Raw genomic sequence first — 17060 nt, 5'->3', positions numbered from 1 at the left:
TGCTCCCAGCTGTGCTCCCGCAGCTCCTCCCCCTCCTCCTCAGGGCACCCAGCAGGTGGGACTGGGATTTGCTTATGGTCTCCCTCCAGGCCCAGAGTCAGAGATACCGCCTATAAAGGCATGCCTCGGATACTGGGTACTGAGAGAGATACAACAGCAATAAACGTAAGTCGTAATCTTTTTTGTTGGTGGAGGGTCTTGCCTTCAATTTGTAAAAAATGCAACATCTTTCCCTGTCTGGTTTGGCTCAGTGGATAGAGCGTCAGCCTGCGGACTGAAGGGTCCTGGGTTTGATTCCAGTCAAGGGCACATGCCTGGGTTGCAGGCTCGGTCCCCAGTAGGGGGTGTGCAGGAGGCAGCCAATCAATGATTCTCTGTCATCATTGATGTTTCTATTTCTCTCCCTTCCGCTCCGAAATCAATAAAAATATATTTTAAAAAAACCCACAACATATATGAAGTGCAATAAAATGAGATGTGTCCATATTCATCATTATGTCCAAGCCCAAGCCCAGATCAAAACAAGACAAGCTATGGGCATGTTTACAGAAGGGAGGGAAGAAAAGGAGAGAAGGAAGGAGGAGGAAAGGGAGGGAGGGAGAAAGGAGAGAAGGTGGGGAGGGAGAAAAAAGAAAGGGAGGGAGGAGGCTGAAGTCCTCCCCAGGACTAACATTCTAAGATTCTACAAAACTAAGTTCTAAGGCAATTTATCAACAGCGTCCATCCGGCACGGCCGAGTTAGTGGTGGAAACATCACGCCGGAAGCAAAGGGAATGAGTTTCAGCTGTGAAGTGACCTGTTGATCCCTCTCAGCTAGACACAGCTAACTTCCCCCAGCGCAGGCCCTGCGGGCACATGTGTGCGTGGGCTTCCTGGCTGGCCACGTGGGTGGTCCCGCCTGTGCAGATCCCTCGGTGATGCTGGTGTCCGGGGCCATGATGGGCTTCCTGCTGCCACGCTCACCGTTTACTCGGTTCATCCCGAGCCTTACAGTGCCTATTCAGGAACACGACATAGCGGCGTTCTGCAGTATTCAAGAACATGAAGAGGAACGGGTCTTATAAATAACTCCTGGCTAAAACAGAGCTGGAAATAAGGAGCCAGCAGAGGAAGCGAATCACTGAGCGCTTATGAGTCGGTAACATTGGCTTGAAAACCTTAGTGCAAATGGCTGGTCTGGTTTATGTTCTTCTCATCGAAAGATCAGATGCAGGATTGAACCCGGAGGCACCAAGACTGTGTGTGAAGATGTGTATGAAACGGTGCGGCTCTCCTCAGCTGATGGGGTCTCTGCGAAGATCCTTACACAGGCCTCGCATTAGCTTTCACTGGTCACTTAATGGGCTCGGTCAGTAGGTGTAACCTTGGCTGATAAGTCTCTGGACCTCTCTGGGCCACTCTGTCTTCACAGGAGGGTCTGGTGGCTGAGCTGGCTGCTAAGCTCTGAGATTCTAGACAGCAAATCAGGGCTGAGGCCTCGGAATGCAACTCAGGAGCCCAAAAGTCTGAATTAAATCTTGCCGTCTCTCTTCCATTCTCCGTGGGGCCTTCCTTTAGCTGTGACAAGGCCAATACAGTGTGCCCTCTTTCTTGGATGCTAACATTGAGTGGAAATGTGCTTTATTCACGGGCAATCCCCAGCAGCATGCCACCGTGGGCCGGGCAGAGACACGGGGCCCAGACCAAGGCCCTGGATGCCCAGCACAGAGCTGACTCTGCCCCGAGCCCCACCCCTGTCTCCCGGCCCACGGGTGGGTCCCAAGCATGAAGCTGAACTACCAGGTAGTGACAGACAGCCTTCCAGCCAGACCTTCGCCCTGCCCTGCCCAGCGCAGGAGGGAAAGGAGGAGCAAGGGTCTGGGGGCCGGGCGGGCAGGGCAGCCAGCGCACCCTCAGCAGCAGCTGCAGGTGCCCGTGTGCACGCGGAGGATGCCGCGGCTGTGCAGGTGCAGGAAGTTGAAGATCTCGGAGGGCATGGCGTGAAAGCCGGGGCGGGGCTTGACGTTGTCATAGTAGTGGTGAGTGATGTAGAGGCCCGCAGGGTTCATGGGGAAGGCCCAGAAGCCGAACAGGTGCACCTCCTCGCAGAGCTCCAGCGCGGCCGTGGCCAGGATGAGGCCGGTGCTGATGCGCTTGGCGCGCACGCCCAGGCTGAGCCAGTAGCGCGACACGTTGACCAGGTACTGCGGGTGGAAGTAGTAGACGGCCTGCGGCGCCTGGAAGTCGTCCAGCACGTACTTGACGCGGATGGACACGTCGGTGTTGCGCGTGTTGTAGAAGGCGGGCAGCAGCACGGACGCGTTCTCGTAGCCCTGCAGCACGCGGTAGAAGGGCCGCCGCCACTTCTCCAGCTTGTGGAACCTGGGCGGGCGCAAGCGAGAGGGTCAGCCACTGCGCCCTGAGCCCCTGACCCCCAGGCCCCCGGGCCCCCGGGCCCCCGGGCCCCCAAGCCCCGCGTCCTTGCTTCCCCAGCCCTGCACCCTCGGGTCTTTCCAAAGGAGGGAGGGACTCTCAGGCCATCCCTGCCTCCTTTCATCTGTCACCTCAGCGATGAATGTCTAGGCGTCCCCAGGACAGGTATGTGTTTGTAAGTGGGTGCAGGAGAGGACAGTCAGGGCCCAAAGGGACAAATACCTAGTGTGTGGCTGCCAGGGGAGGGCAATGCTGCACTCACATGGCCGAGGCTGGCCGGGGTGAGCTCAGTGGGATGGTGAGGGAGTGGAGGCCTTCCCTGGAGCCCTCGGGGCATTCACCTGTCCTGGCTTCCCTAAGATCCCTAATGGATCTCAAACCAGCTGCTGATCTCTCTGCCTGCCCCTCTCCCCACCACCAGCAGCCCCTCACTTATCTTTCCTTTACATTAAACAGCCCTCAGGTTGGCCCATCTCACAGGTGTCAAATGCTCCTTTACTCTGTTGACTGTCCCTGTTCCTGGGCCTCTGACCCAATTTAACAGCTCCCCCACCTCCTTACCCTTCATCTGACCTGGATGGTGTGACTATGAAACAGAGGTGGAGTTTTAACACATGAACCTCTTCCCCTGAGGCCTCCCAGACAGATCCCAGGAGGGAGCCAGGTGGGGAGGAGATCTTTGCAGGAGGCTCCTCCCCAGTGTTGCCTGGACACACTGCATAGGGAGCCGCTCTCCCTTCACAGGCTGGGAGCTCTGACCCATTACTAGGTGAGGGCAGTCTAGGCAGGCACTGTCCAAGAGAAATATAATGCAGGCCACATATATACTAGTAATTTTAAATGTTCTAGAAAGCACATTTACACAAGGAGAAAATGGGTGCAATTAATTTTTATAATATATTTTATTTAACCTGATATACTCAAAAGGCTATCGTTTCAACATATAATCGATATAAAGATTTCATGAGATAGGGGCCATCCTCTCTTTCACGTTACATCTTGGAAAGGGGGGTGGTGACACTCACAGATGGCACATCTCACTCTAGTCTGGCCACACGTCAGTGCCAGTTGCCACATGTGACCAATGGCTACCATACTGGACCCCACAGGTCTAGAAAGAGGGCCACTGACCTCTCTGTGATGATGCTGGGGTTCACGGTGACCACGTCCGTCTTCACCCCCACATCCATGGTGTACTTCTCTGAGATGGGAGGTAGGTTGCACCTGCGGAAGAGACGAGGCAGCCCGACAGCCTGTGGTCAGTCATGCCTGATGGAGCGGGGAGTGGGCAAGGGCAGGGGGCAGGGGAGGGATGATCACATGAGAGAAGGATGCGGAGGCGGCCAACTGGGTGGAATCTTTGTGGCCTGGGAATGGAGGGGCCAATTCAACCATTTCCCCTACCAACCCTGAGCAGCCCAATAACTGAATCTACAACCCGAGAGCCCACTGCAGCCTCAGCCCAGGTCTCTGCTTTAATCTCTCATTTTCAGCCCATCTTCATTATCCAGACTAAAGATGTAAGTGAGGGTCCCCAAGATAAGAGGGGGACTCTACATAAGGAAGAATAAATATAAGGACCAGTCTCTACCTTAGGCAAAGCCAGGGTGAAGTTCAAATTGGTGTTAGATACAAAGCTACCCTGGTTCCAAGCTTTGCTTCCGGAAGAGTAGAACGCAACCAGGAAGGTGGCCACCCAGAGGCCTCACCGACTGATCTGCCTGGGGCCCCATTGAGTCCTGAGTCTCTTCACTTCTGTTATGCCATTTGCTTCCATTATGCAGATGTGGAGACTGAGGCTCTGAGAGGTTCCCCCATGTGCCCAAAGGGGACAGCACTAGAGAGAAGTGACAACCTGGAGCATGAGGGTCTACAGGGGTGGGGAGTGGGGGATTAACCATGTAAAGGGCAGCATTGGGGGGAGGGCAGCCAAGGGGAAGGGAGGGGGGGTTGGGGCAGAAGTGGCAAGTGCAGACCAGGATGGTGCTTTTACCGGAAGACGAAGTCGGCGCTGTTGATCTCCCTCCCGCAGCGGCTGTTCTTGAGGATGCCTCCGTTGCCCACCACTGCGCACTTCTTAAACTGGGACCGGTAGTAGGGCATATCCTGGGGAGACAGGTCACAGCCCTCAGCGGGTGCTCTCACCTCCGCACCCCCTCCACCTCTACTCCTCCTGGCCCCACGAGGCAGCCTTGTGGGGAACGTTAGAGAAAAGTGGTTATTCCACTTTGCAGGTGAGAAAAGAGGTCAGAAGTTTTGTTCTCAGTTCCTCAGGCAACTACAAATGGGCCGGGGCCAGAAGACAGGTCTCCATGGCCGTTTTCAATAAGCCCCGGGATGCGCTAGGCTTCCGGCACGCAGAGAGGACAGCCCTGCTGGCCTTCAGTTTCCCCATGTTTGGAGGCTCAGCTTTTCACGACGGCTAGTGCACATATTTTAATGATGAATGCAGATGTTCTGGGGATGGCGGCAGCAGAAATGAGGGCAGGGCCACCCTGGGACCAGAGCCCTAAACCTCAGCCCTTTCAGCTCAGGGCGAGGTGCAGAGCCGCCCTCTGTCCACGAGGAGGACACAGGCCTGGGACAGAAAGGTCATATAGGCTGGGACAGATGCCAGGACTTGACAGCAGCGGGGATAAGAGACGAGGTGAGCAAGCAAGGCCACCTCAGGGAAACAGTTAGAGGCTGGCACACCCAGGGAGCCTAGGACTTACCCTAAGTGATGGTGACAGTCAGAGGAGCACTGGGAGTGAGCGTCTCACAGCGCTTTGACCTGGTCATACCTCAGCTGGGGGTTACCTTGGTCTGGGTACTGGCTGCCCACAAAGGCACTCTAGGCATGCCCTCCAGGGGGCCACGGGCAAATTGGCAGGAAAAAGCAAATATTGGCCTGACACTTAAGAGACCTGCTTCTGTCACATTCCCTCGTGGGCCACCCAAGGCAGGTGCCACTGGGCAGGCACAGGGCAGGCACACAGACCTGGAGGCAAGGGCAGGGTGACCAAACATGCCAGCTGCCAGGACTGGCAGACTTTGCCTGGGATGCAAAGCCCCAAATTCAATCTATAATGAGGTGAAGGCAAGGTTTTTGAGCTCCCAGTGTTTTGGTTTTGTAAATTTTATAAAATGTGTTATAAATTAAAATGTAATTTGTGTACTTCATGCTGCTCAATATGATATAAAGCAGGGCTTCTCGCCTTGGCACTGACGTGCCTTATTGTTGGGGCTGATCTGTACACTGCAGCATCCCTGGCTTCACCCCACTAATGCCAAGAGTGCCCCCAAGTCATGGCAACCAAAAATGTCTCCAGGCATTGCCAAATGTCCCCAACCGTCCCCCTGTGGAGAACCACTGGTGTCAGTGAAAAGCCTACCAGTGCAGGGCCCCGGCCCAGAGGGATCTCGGCAAGGGGACCAGGTTGTTATTGGATGGCCTGAAGGTCCCCTCCATCTCGGACAGCAGGAGGCTGCTGGGCAGCTGTCCTCCCAGCACACACCAGTTGGCCAGCCTGCAGGAGAGCGGCCCTGTCAGCACCTTGGGCTTCCGTTGGGACCAACTTCCAGGCAGGCATCCTGGAAAAATCACACTACAACAGCCTCATCGGGATGCGGCTAAACCTAAGGAGATGCGGCAGGTCTGTGGGAGACGGTCCTTCCTCGTGGCCCATTCTCCCTGGAGGGACAGGCCCAGGGGGCCAAGGTGGGGAAACCAGGGTGTTTCAGGACCAGTGGGGGAAACGGCACTGTTTGATTTTTATCAGAGAAACAGAAAACACTAATCCTCTTTGGAGAGACCATCGAAGGCTTTTTTATGTTGTATGTCAGTGTTTCCCAAACTTCTGTAAATCAAAAACTACCTGAGTTCCTGGGCTCCTTCCCAGAACCACGGAACCAGAATCTTTAGGGTGGAGGTAGGAGGCAAGAAACTCTATTTTTTACAAACTCAAAGATATATGCACTTTTAGGAAGTGTGGGAAATACTTCTGTGTCACGTGCTCTAGTTCAGGGGGTCACAGATTACAGCCCCGCGGGCCACATCTGACCTATCACCTACTTCTGCATGGCCTGCAAGCTAAAAATGGGTTTTATATTTTGTAATAGTTGGAGAAAAATCCAAAGAAAAATATTTTGTGACATGTAAAAAGTATATAAACAAATGTCAGCGTTTAACAGGAACTGAAGAGCTATTGGAGCAGGGCCACGCTCACTGGTGTACTCACAGCCAGGCGGCTTTGTGCAAGGACGAAGGTGAATAGCTGTGAGAGAGACCAGATGGCCTGCAGAGCCTAAAATATTTATTTTCTGGCCCTTTCCAAAGAACCCTTGGCAATCCCTTCTCTAATTCCTGGGCCTCAGCGGCCCATGCCCATGGCCCTCCTTGGACCCATATGTCATACCGAGCTGTGTGTCACCCACTGGTATTACCTGTGTGAGATGCAAGCTCACCTGCTGTCAACCTCATGTTCCAGGCCTTGCAAGGCCCACCTCGCCAAGATGGCTCACACCCCATGTCCTCCAGCACTGTGACCTGAGAGAGGACGTCTGGCACCTCCAGCTCCTCCCGGTGCCCCCACAAGGCCTAGTCTTACCAGGACACCCTGCCTGAGTAACAGAAAGCAGAGAAGCCCTGGGCTCTCTTTCATCAGCACTCAGCCCAGGCCCTTGGACATCATCCAGAAAGACCTGAACACACCCCAACCTGTTTTTCTACAAACTAGGCTCAATCAAGTCCTGCCCGGAGCCCAGAACTCTCCAGGAGGTGCTCATGTCCCATGGAGCCTTCCTCCTCTCTCGGTGGTAACCTTCGGAATCAGCTGAAAACACAGGCAGGCTCGGGGCCCCTTCTCTGAGAGTCTGAGGCGGCAGTCAGGCCAGAAGTGAGTGCATGTACCTAAGCCTCAGAAACCTGAGCAGTTCACACACATGGATCCTCCTCTGTGGTCCCCATGACCAGGGAGCCACGGTGCTGGCCCCGGACAGATGGCCACCCCCAGATCTCTTGTATGTGAAATGAAAAAATATCTTCTTTAAGACTCTGATATTTTAGATTTCTGTTATAAGCAGCCAAACCCATTCCAGTCCAAACCCCATGTTACAGATGGGCAGACTGAGTCTTTGTAAATCAAAACGACCCCCTAAGGTCATCCAATACAGACGCCTCTTTCAGTGCCGTGCTTTGCATTGGTTGATTTATTGTGCACGCACAGCCTTCGCATGGATGTTTCTGCTCTTGTGCCTCCCCTGGGTGGGGGACAAATGCTTATCTTCAGGATGTCCTCTACCAGCAATGCAACAGCCAAAATTTTATAACCACCTTCTTGCCAGAAGTCACTTAAATAATAGCCAGTTGCCATTCATCATGCCAGACAGAACCCCAGAAGACATTCTACTGAGCCTCAGAGCATGGCCAACCAGGGCCAGGACTGGGTGCAGAGGGCACAGCAGAGCAGTGCCAAGCCACTGGGCATGGCCACAGAGGGCCCGGCTGAGTCGGCTCCTCTGCCCCGCCCAGACCGCCCTGCCCAAAGCAGCACCTTGGGAAACATGCGGAAGATCTCCTGGTTGATGTGGTAGATGCCGCTGGTGTCCACCTCGTACTTGAGCTTTGTCCCCAGGGGCGTGTTCTTCTGGGTGGTGAAGAGGAAGGAGGGGGCATTGCAGCATCTGGACAGAGTGGACCTGCGGGCAGGAGACAGACAGGAGACACTGATGACACAGACAGAGCAGAGCCTCTTGAAGAACAGAGGCATCAGGACACGGAGGCCCCTCAGGGAGGCCAGGGAGCCCCACTTTCTCCCACCTCCCCCTTCCCACCGCACACCTTCCCATACTCCTCCCAGTGCCTGGGCCTTTGGGTGGGAGCCAGGTTTCTCTCTGTCCCCACTGACCACACTGGCCTCCAAGGGTCCCACTGGCTTCCTCGTCTGCCACCTCCCTCCCCAACTGAATGACAGCCCCCAATGGCAGGGACCCTGCTTCTCTGGATCCTGCATGTCAGTCACACAGGTGCTTGACAACCAGGTGCCTGCCAATTGTGGGACAAATCATCCTCATCTGAGCTTCCATTAAGGTCTGCTAAACTTTCTGCTACTTCCTGGAAACAGGCCAATCGACATGGAAACTGAGTCCTCATGGAAACCCTTCGGCAGGCCGTTGGCCCCCATATCAGACCCTAGACAAGGCATGCTCCCTATATGATGGGGCCCAAAAGCCAAGACACACAGTCAACAGAAATGTACTATTTCAATCATTTAGAAAGTGGTTTAGGAATGGGGGGGGGGGGGGTGGCGGTCAGAAATTGGGGACGGTGAGTTGATACTGGATGACATCCTGCAGAATGGACCTGGCTGCCAAAAGAAGTTTCCAGGAGTTCATTATTTAATTTTAAAAATAATTAGAACCTGTGGTTTTTCACTCACAAAAACACTCAAATACGAGCTCCCAGAAGTTATGAACGCTGAGACGAGGTAAGCAGGCTTAAAACACCCTCGGAGGGAGAATGTGGCTGCTGAGGCCGGCCTGGGAGTCAGCCAGCCACAGAGCCTGGTTTTTCTCTTCCCTGTGGCTGGCATCCTACCGGCGGGGCATTCTCCCAGGCCTGCTGGTGAGGCCTGGTGCTGGGTCAGACCCTGGGCACACTCTGCTCCCCCTGCCCTGGCTGCAGAGGGGCCAGGCTTGACAAAGGATGCAAATTACTACCCACTCCATTAGGGACTGTGGGCCCTGGAAGACATGCTTTCTCCTAAGGCAGCAGCAGTGGGCTGAGGCCACCTGGCCGCCTTCCCGACACTGGCTCCAGGCACAGTCACGTCCGGTGCCCAGGCAGCCACAGGAGGAACGGAACACCTTCTCCATGGAGCCCGGATGATGACCATTAACTAAAATTGAGGAGGAGCTCTCTGGAAAGTTCACTCCCAAGGTCCTGGATGGACACTTGGCTTACCAACTTGGTGTCAAAAAAGCCTGGGTTCTAGTTTCTGCTGGCCCCCGCCAGCTGTGGGGCTTTGGGCAGGTCTCTTGCCCTCGCTGGGCTTCAATTAATTTCCTTATCTGTACAATACAGGGCTGGCTCTTCTGACCCTCTGTAATTCCATGATTCCAGGTTGCCAAAGCCAGGAAGGTTATACAAATACTTGTTATGACTTTATTCTTGCTGGGACTTCACTGGGGAGTTCAGCCGGCTCCTGGCTGTGGAGAGCATTCTTTCCTGTGGAGGGTTGGGTTTCAGAATGTGACTGAGGCTTCCCCAAGGGAAGGCCAGAGGCCTGGCCAGGCAGGGCCATGGGTCAGCATGACAAACCAGCATCTGGGCTGTTGATCTTTGTTGGTCCGGAAACTCAATCTTATCAGTCCACTGGAGAGTACCCCATTGCAGGAGACTAACTCATACTCACCAAACTCACAAGGGCCTGATATGTAGACCAGAACGCCAGGTGTTTACTTTGTAAGCAGTAGGGTGAGGGAAGGCCTCCGCTACAGGATTCCTTTTCCGTAGCTAGAATGCTCATGCCTGCCTTCTAATATACTCACCCTACTCTCTCCCTGGAACCCCCCACCCCTGCCTTGCACACACACCTCATTGTACCAGATTCCTGCGAACCTGAATTGAGAATCTTATTATTGTTCCATGAGCTCGTAATAAGAGCAAAGGGAAACGATGACTGGCCTTGAAGGTTTTTCCTTTTACAGCATGGCCTGGCCTGATATCATCCCCTCTTCCCACACCAGAAACCACCCCCCACTCCCATCCCAGAAGGGTCTCAGTTACCCCAGGGCTTATGATCTGTAAGCCCTCAGAGTCTCTCCCCTACAAGCCGCTGGCTGATCCCTGCCAAAGGGCCCTATGCCTCTCTCTGTTTTCCTCCTGCCACAGTATCTTCCTGGTGCTTATTATTATTATTATTATTATTATTATTTCTTTATATTGTGAATCCCACTGATGAGGCTTCTGTCCACTCAGCCTGGACAGCATCCTTGTGCATCTCCCTGACCTGGCCACTCCCTCAGGGCTCTCGAGCCGCACCCACCCTGAGGGGTTATCTGCCTGCCCAGTCCCCACAGTAATCTTTTTCTAAGGGTGGATTGGGCAGCACATAAAGCCAGACCTTGGACCTCCCCCCTTCTTCCTGTACTTGGCTCAAGTTCACGTTCTACTTCTATAGTAGGTGACTCTCAAAGGCTGGAAAACTTTAAGCTCTGGGAGCTTATGATCTGTAAATTTTGGTTAGAGAGCCATGAGAAAATCACCTACAGCAGCACTCAAGCGTTCAGGATAGGCTATAACAGCGGTCCCCAACCGGAGGTCCATGAGGTCCGAAAGGTTGGCGACCACTGAGCTATAAGAACTCAAGAGCTCGGAGGAGGGGATGCTGGGCTGGAGGTGAGGAGGGAAACAGGGTGGGGCCGTGGATGGTGCTTACTGTGCCTTAACACACAGGCCTGCTAGAGACCTGAAAATCGCTTCACCTCAGTGAGTCTCAGTGAACTTCGGCTTTACTGGAGACGACACCGCTGACCTTGCAGGGATGCTGCAGGGTGAGAATGGAGGACAGCACCCAGCAGGTGCCGCCTAAGCCTGCGTGCTGAGTCAGAACACCCCCCCCCCCCCCCCTCCCCCCCGTTGCCCAGACTCCAGAGCCCTGTCAGGACCAGCTCCAAGGAGATGCCCCGGGGCTGGGCCTTGCAGGACCGGGAGGATGTGCAGAGGAGGCAGGAAGAGAACCCCGGGACAGGACAGACGAGTCATAGGTACTTGAACTGGTTGGCTTCGGAGATGTTCATCGCCCATTTGCACATCTGCAGGCTCCTCCACCTGTCGAACAGCTCCGACTGCTTCACCCTTGGGGAGTGGAGGACAGAAGAGTCCATGAAGGGCCAGGCTGGCAGAGTGTCGTCATTCCCAAACATGCCCCCTCCTGCTCCCCGCTCTGCCAAATCCTGGCTGGTCCTTTGTATTAACTGGATCGTCTCCGTTTCTGAATTCTTGCTGCTCTGGCCCTGGGGCCTTGCTAATTCCTAGAGATGGCAGGCAATCTCCTGCAAGCACACCTTTCATATCACACCGACCAATCCACAGCCCATACCTGCAACCACCTCCTTTATCAACCCAACCACTGGCTCACCGCCCTAATCATGCCAGGGCCAGGTCTCAGGCCACTAGGGGCAGTCCCTGTGCCGCAGAGCCCATAGAGAGCATTCAAACTGGCCAGTCCTAAACTGTCCACCCCACCTCGCCATTCCTCCCTGTGAGAACCACATGAAGGCTCTCACCCAGGTTTCCCCTCACCTTTTCCGCTTCCCAGGGTGGCCCTGCATGGCGAGCTGTGCCTCCCGGCTCTGGGAGTATCAGACCTTCTTTCACGATGTCATTTCTGTGTCTGGGTGTCTTACCATATCTGATTTTTAAAAGGCCAGGCTACATTTTAAAGCATTCTTCCTCACATGCCCACTCCCAGGACCTGCCTGGATGCCCCAGGAACATCTACCTATAGAGGGCAAAGGAATGTCTGTGCAACCCTCACACTGTGTTAGCACACAGTAGGGCTCAGCACAGGGTGTGCCCTGCTCACATTTTCCAGATGACACATAGGAAGAGGTGAGAAACCTGGGACATGTTCCTTTCACCTGAACACCCATCTGCAAGGCTTTCTTTATGCTCATCGGGCTTTGAACATCTCGGCTGTGGTGCCTAACATGCTCTCTGGGAAGGGAACGTCTAAATCCGGTGGGATGCGTGCTTTGACTGAAACCAGCGGAAAGCATTACATTGTGGGACCGTCTTCCCACTGAGCACTGCAGCAGACTGGAGTTTCTCAGGAACACGGAGAAATGCTGCATGGACCATGATCTCCTGCCCACCGCAGTCCCCTCCCTGCGCCTGCACCCTGCCGCTGTCCGGGGTTGCCTGGCGGTGGCCGTTCAGAAGCCGGCTGGCTTGGGCGTGGTACCAAGAGCAGCCCTGTAAGGTCATTCTGGTTTGCTCAAGAGTGGGGAGGTGGCCAGCTCCAGGAGCTGGGTGTTAGCAGAAAACTACTGTCAGTGTGGCTCTTACCCAGGGGTCCACTGAAGGGCTCACGGGAACCCATGAGCCCCCTGAATCATAGTGACAATCTCACGTTTGTCCACCGGGTACACATCTTGGGGAGAACTGGAAGCTTTCATCAGCTTCCGAAAGGAGTCCATGATTTAAAAAAAAAAAGGCAAATATTCAACTGTAAGATTACAAAAATAAAATATGACAGGTTCATTCAACAGAGCTGTTTCCGTGTTTAACGGCAGGGGGATGTAGTTGTTCCCAAACAGGGCAAGCCTCACCTACAGGGGACACATGAAGGTGGGGGAGGGTTTCAGGAGAAGTCGGGATAGCAACAAAGTCCATGAATTTGGGAAGCAGAGGGGCACATGGGTCTCAGGCCCAGTTCACACACCTGCTTGGCAGCTTTAAAGAGCTGGAAGGAGCCCCCTCCCATCCTGACCCTTCCTCTGGCTTTCCCAAACCTCCACAGCAGCTCTCCTCTCTCAAGCTCCCGTGACACCAGAGGAGAAGTGTCATTGCACAGCGGCACCCTGGCTCACACACTGCTTCCCTCCCCCACTTCCTGCAACGCAGGCCCCAGAGCAGCCCCCTCTACTGCCAACGCCTCCCAGAAACACAGCCGTGGCAACACTGCAGGTCAGGCTCCCAAGTTCGACTGTTACCATCGTCCAAGCCCCATTCTCTGAGCCTCCAATGCCCTCATCATACATGGACCATGGTTGGGGCCTGAACACCCAGCCTTGAATCCTGGCTCCATCCCCAACTTGCAATGTGACCTCGGGTAAGTCATTTAATCCCTCTGAGACTCAGCTGCTTTATCTGTCAGATGGATACAATAACCTCTGTCCTGCCCATCTCGAAGGCTGTCAGAAAGATCCAAAGAGATAATATTTGTAAAAATATTTTGTAAATTGCTTTATAGAAGCACAGATCATCTTTAAGATGAAGGGTTGATCCCAGGCCCTTATTTCCTTTCTCCCAAGATACCATATTCCAGAAGAATAAAAAAGGTATAAGCTACCAGGTGAATAGAATAATGGGAGTGGGTGGAAGGTCTCAGTGGAAGAGAGATTTCAACAAGTGTGTGGAAGGAGAAGGGGTGACATAAGGAGGAAGGGCATAGCCCATGGGTAGAGCCAATTTGCACAGAAAATTTTAAAGGGGGTGGAGGGCGGGGCAGGGACATGGTGTTAAAATGAGGATTGGTTGTGAGTCCACATCCAGAACAATCAAGCCCACCCCCACAGCGGCCAGATATTTAATGTCAAGCAGAGGAGGGAAGAGGGAATGAATCAGACTGTCAGTTCCGGCTTTTAAAAAAAAATTATCACTCCCAGTGAAAAGATCTGGATGTTCTAACAGCAAAAGGGCCAGCAGCAATCTTGAACACCTACCCTCGATGAAAGCTGCTCTCAGCCTCAGAGACCCTATCAGCTTTGTATTGTTCAAATAGGAATAGATAACCAAGGACCACCTGGTCAACCTGAGGATACAATCCAAGATAAACCATCAGATAAAATGACCACAGAGAATTCATTTTGAAGAAATTCAAAACATTAATTTGAAAAGATATGTGCAGCCCTATGTTCATTACAGCATCATTTACAATAGCCAAGATATGGAGCAGCCCAAGTGCCCATCCATAGACAAATGCATAAAGAAGATGCGGTACATATATACAATGGGGTAGTACTCAGCCATAAAAAGAATGAAATCTTACCATTTGTGACAACAAATGGACTTAGAGGGTATTATGCTAAATGAAATGAGTCAGACAGGAAAAGACAGATACCATATGATTTCACTTATATGTGGAATTTTTAAAAATGAACAAACAAAACAGAAACAAATGTATAGATTCAGAGAACAAATTGGTGGTCCACAGATGGGAAGGGGGTTGGGAGAATGGGTGAAAAGGTGAGAGGGATTAAGAAGTACAAATTGGCCAGTTATTAAAATAGTCACAGGGATGTAAAGGACAGCTCAGGGAATATAGTCAGTAACACTGTAATAACCATCCAAGGTGTCATACGGGTGTCATAATTATGTCCGAGGGGTACTAGACTTATTGGGGTGATCAATTCATAACGTACGTTAATGTCTGATCACTATGCCATATACCTGGAACTAATATAATACTGTATGTCAACTGTAATTGAAAAATACATTTTAAAAGAGAAAATATTTGATTTTTTGGTATGTTATAATTATGGGCATCATTTTTCTATTTTTTTTTTTGTTTTCATTATTTTTCTTCATAATATAAGCCTAATTAAACTATTTCATATTAATCACTATCTGTGCCTACTCACAAAAATAAATAAATAAAAATACTGGTTTTAAAAAAATATGACCACAGAGAGAACTGTTAGAGGCATGAAACAGAACTCCAAGATACTCTCCTTAGTGTCCCCAGAGCAGATCAAGAAGGCACGAAGTCCTTAAAATAAGAACAGGCCACTCTGAAAACAAAGTCAGAGCTCCTGAGGGGGAAAGGTCACTAGATGAGATAGAAGATAAACTCAAGAACTTTTTTTTTTTCTTAGAAAGCAGAAGCAAAGGACAGGGAGATAGCAAGAGATGAGATTAAACTCTATGAGCGCTAGAGGAGCTATCGAGAAAAGCCAGTATTCCACTCTGAGATGCACTAAAAAGAGGAAACAGAAAAATGAAGAAGGGCAAATACAAAGAGCTCTAAGAGAACACTCAAGGGTTTGGACATGAGCCCCAGATGAAGAGGTCCCCGTGGTGCGCATCCCGGGCACACCACCAGGACGTTTCTGAACGTCATGATCTGAAAAGGCAGGTCACCTCCAAAGGAACCAGTGTCGGGCGCGTGTGGCCCTGGGTGCAAGCAGATGACAGAAGCTCTTCAGCAGCATTCTGGGGGGAAACGACTTCCACCTAAAATACCAACCCCACCAAACCAGCGACCAAGTATAAGGGAAGAATTAAGGCATTTAGACACAGAAGGACTCCCACCCATCCTTCTGGGGACTTTGCTTTAAGAGGGGGTAGAGGCAAAATGAGGAGTAAACCAAGAAAGAAGCAGCTATGGGTTCTCAGGTGAATCCGACCTAAGCAGGCAGAGAAGGAAGCTCTGAGGAGAAGATGTGTGGCCTATCAGGACGCAGCCTGTCTGGGGTGAGGCAGGAGGATGAAGGGAAACCTAGGGGAATGCCTAGTTGATGGAGAAAGGAGGGTCGGGGGTGGGGCATAATAGAGACGGGAGAGTTCAAGGGGGAAAAGATGACTAGAAGCTTCAGAAAAAAAGGGGAGGGAGAGAAATGTACAAAAAGATAGAATCACCATTATCTGATCTTCAAATTTTAGAATCAACCTATAGAGAAAAGCCTGCAACAGGCTGCTATGGTTACACATAGAATGTACATGTTAGCAGCCTTGACATTTTAAAGGTAAACTCATGGATGATCGAAGCCAGAGGCTGGAACTAAAAAGCAGGGGTAACTTTAACAGCCTCATATCACAAAGTGCTGGATCAAGAGATACTGCCAATATTTAGTAGAAAAAGAAACAGGTTATTGGGCAATCTATAGATAGAAGAACTACAAATAGCAATAGTCCTCACCCAGGAAAGTGGGGCGGGGCTGGGTGTGGGCTAAGGGAGCTGAATCCTCACCCATTGCTGAGGCAGGACGGGAGGGGACATTCTGTAAACAGGGCAAGTCAGGAGACAGCAGCGTGCACGTGGCACTGAGAGGTATGGGAGCAGGTACTGCAGAAACAGCCAAGAGTTGGAAGCAGCAGGGGTGAGGGTAGGTGTGGGGCAGGGGGCTGTCACTTTTTATTATTATAAACTTTCGTATTCTACTTGATGTTTCTAGCCATGTGCTAGAGATGGCAATAATAATGAGATGATAATGGTCATCTCATTTTCCTTTTTCCCCCCCCTTTTCTTTCATGACCTCCTCGTTTTCACTCTGGTCACATTCACTTTTCCATCCATTCATTCACTTAACAAACGCATCCTAAACACATGCAGGGCCAGGCTCCAGGACTCAGAGAGGCCTGAAGAACCCTGCCAGCCCCGGCCCCATCCCCTCTCCTGTCTCAGTGAGGGCTCCATCCCAGAAAGATGGGGAAGTGGAGGCAGGAGAGGGCGGCCAGTGGGTGAGACCATCTGGGTGTGAGCACAGGCAGCAGCTGATCTATAATAATAAAAGCATAATATGCTAATTAGACCAGATGTCCTTCCAGACGACCTTCCAGATAAAGCCGGGGCTATGAGGGAAGCCCGGGTCCCAGGTGCCAGAGGGAAGCCAGTGCCAGCAGCCAGGGGTAGGAAGGCCTACTCTTGCACAAATTTCATGCATCGGGCCTCTAGTTTAAAAATAAAGAGGCTCTAGAACAGGGGTGGGCAAACTTTTTGACTCGAGGGCCACAATGGGTTCTTAAACTGGACCGGAGGGCCGGAACAAAAGCATGGATGGAGAGTTTGTGTGAACTAATATAAATTCAAAGTAAACATCATTACATAAAAGGGTACGGTCTTTTTTTTTTTAGTTTTATTCATTTCAAATGGGCCGGATCCGGCCCGCGGGCCGTAGTTTGCCCACAGCTGCTATAGAATCACTAAATTCAACATCGATAT

General features: G+C 52.0%; 1 protein-coding gene across 2 annotated transcripts in view; it reads right to left on the bottom strand.

Annotated features, from left to right (window-relative positions):
- Positions 1–378: 378 nt before the first annotated feature.
- The window catches only part of ST8SIA5 (ST8 alpha-N-acetyl-neuraminide alpha-2,8-sialyltransferase 5), a 41771-nt gene continuing 25089 nt past the window's right edge, over positions 379–17060 (bottom strand). Inside the window, exons 4-8 of one of the 2 annotated variants that reach the window (XM_036323742.1) lie at positions 11165–11251; positions 7947–8091; positions 4406–4518; positions 3544–3636; positions 379–2361 (exon numbers count right to left, since the gene is read on the bottom strand). In XM_036323742.1, the coding sequence (XP_036179635.1) occupies positions 1893–2361; positions 3544–3636; positions 4406–4518; positions 7947–8091; positions 11165–11251 (907 nt within the window). In that variant the 3' untranslated portion in view covers positions 379–1892. The remainder of the gene's footprint in view (positions 2362–3543; positions 3637–4405; positions 4519–7946; positions 8092–11164; positions 11252–17060) is intronic. The other variant, XM_036323743.1, reaches the window with a different exon arrangement.

This window comes from Myotis myotis, unplaced genomic scaffold (genome assembly GCF_014108235.1).
Source record: "Myotis myotis isolate mMyoMyo1 unplaced genomic scaffold, mMyoMyo1.p scaffold_m19_p_9, whole genome shotgun sequence".
NCBI classification, from domain to species: domain Eukaryota; kingdom Metazoa; phylum Chordata; class Mammalia; order Chiroptera; family Vespertilionidae; genus Myotis; species Myotis myotis.
The sequence above is the reverse complement of the archived record's forward strand: the minus strand, read 5'-3'. Positions and strand labels throughout refer to the sequence as shown.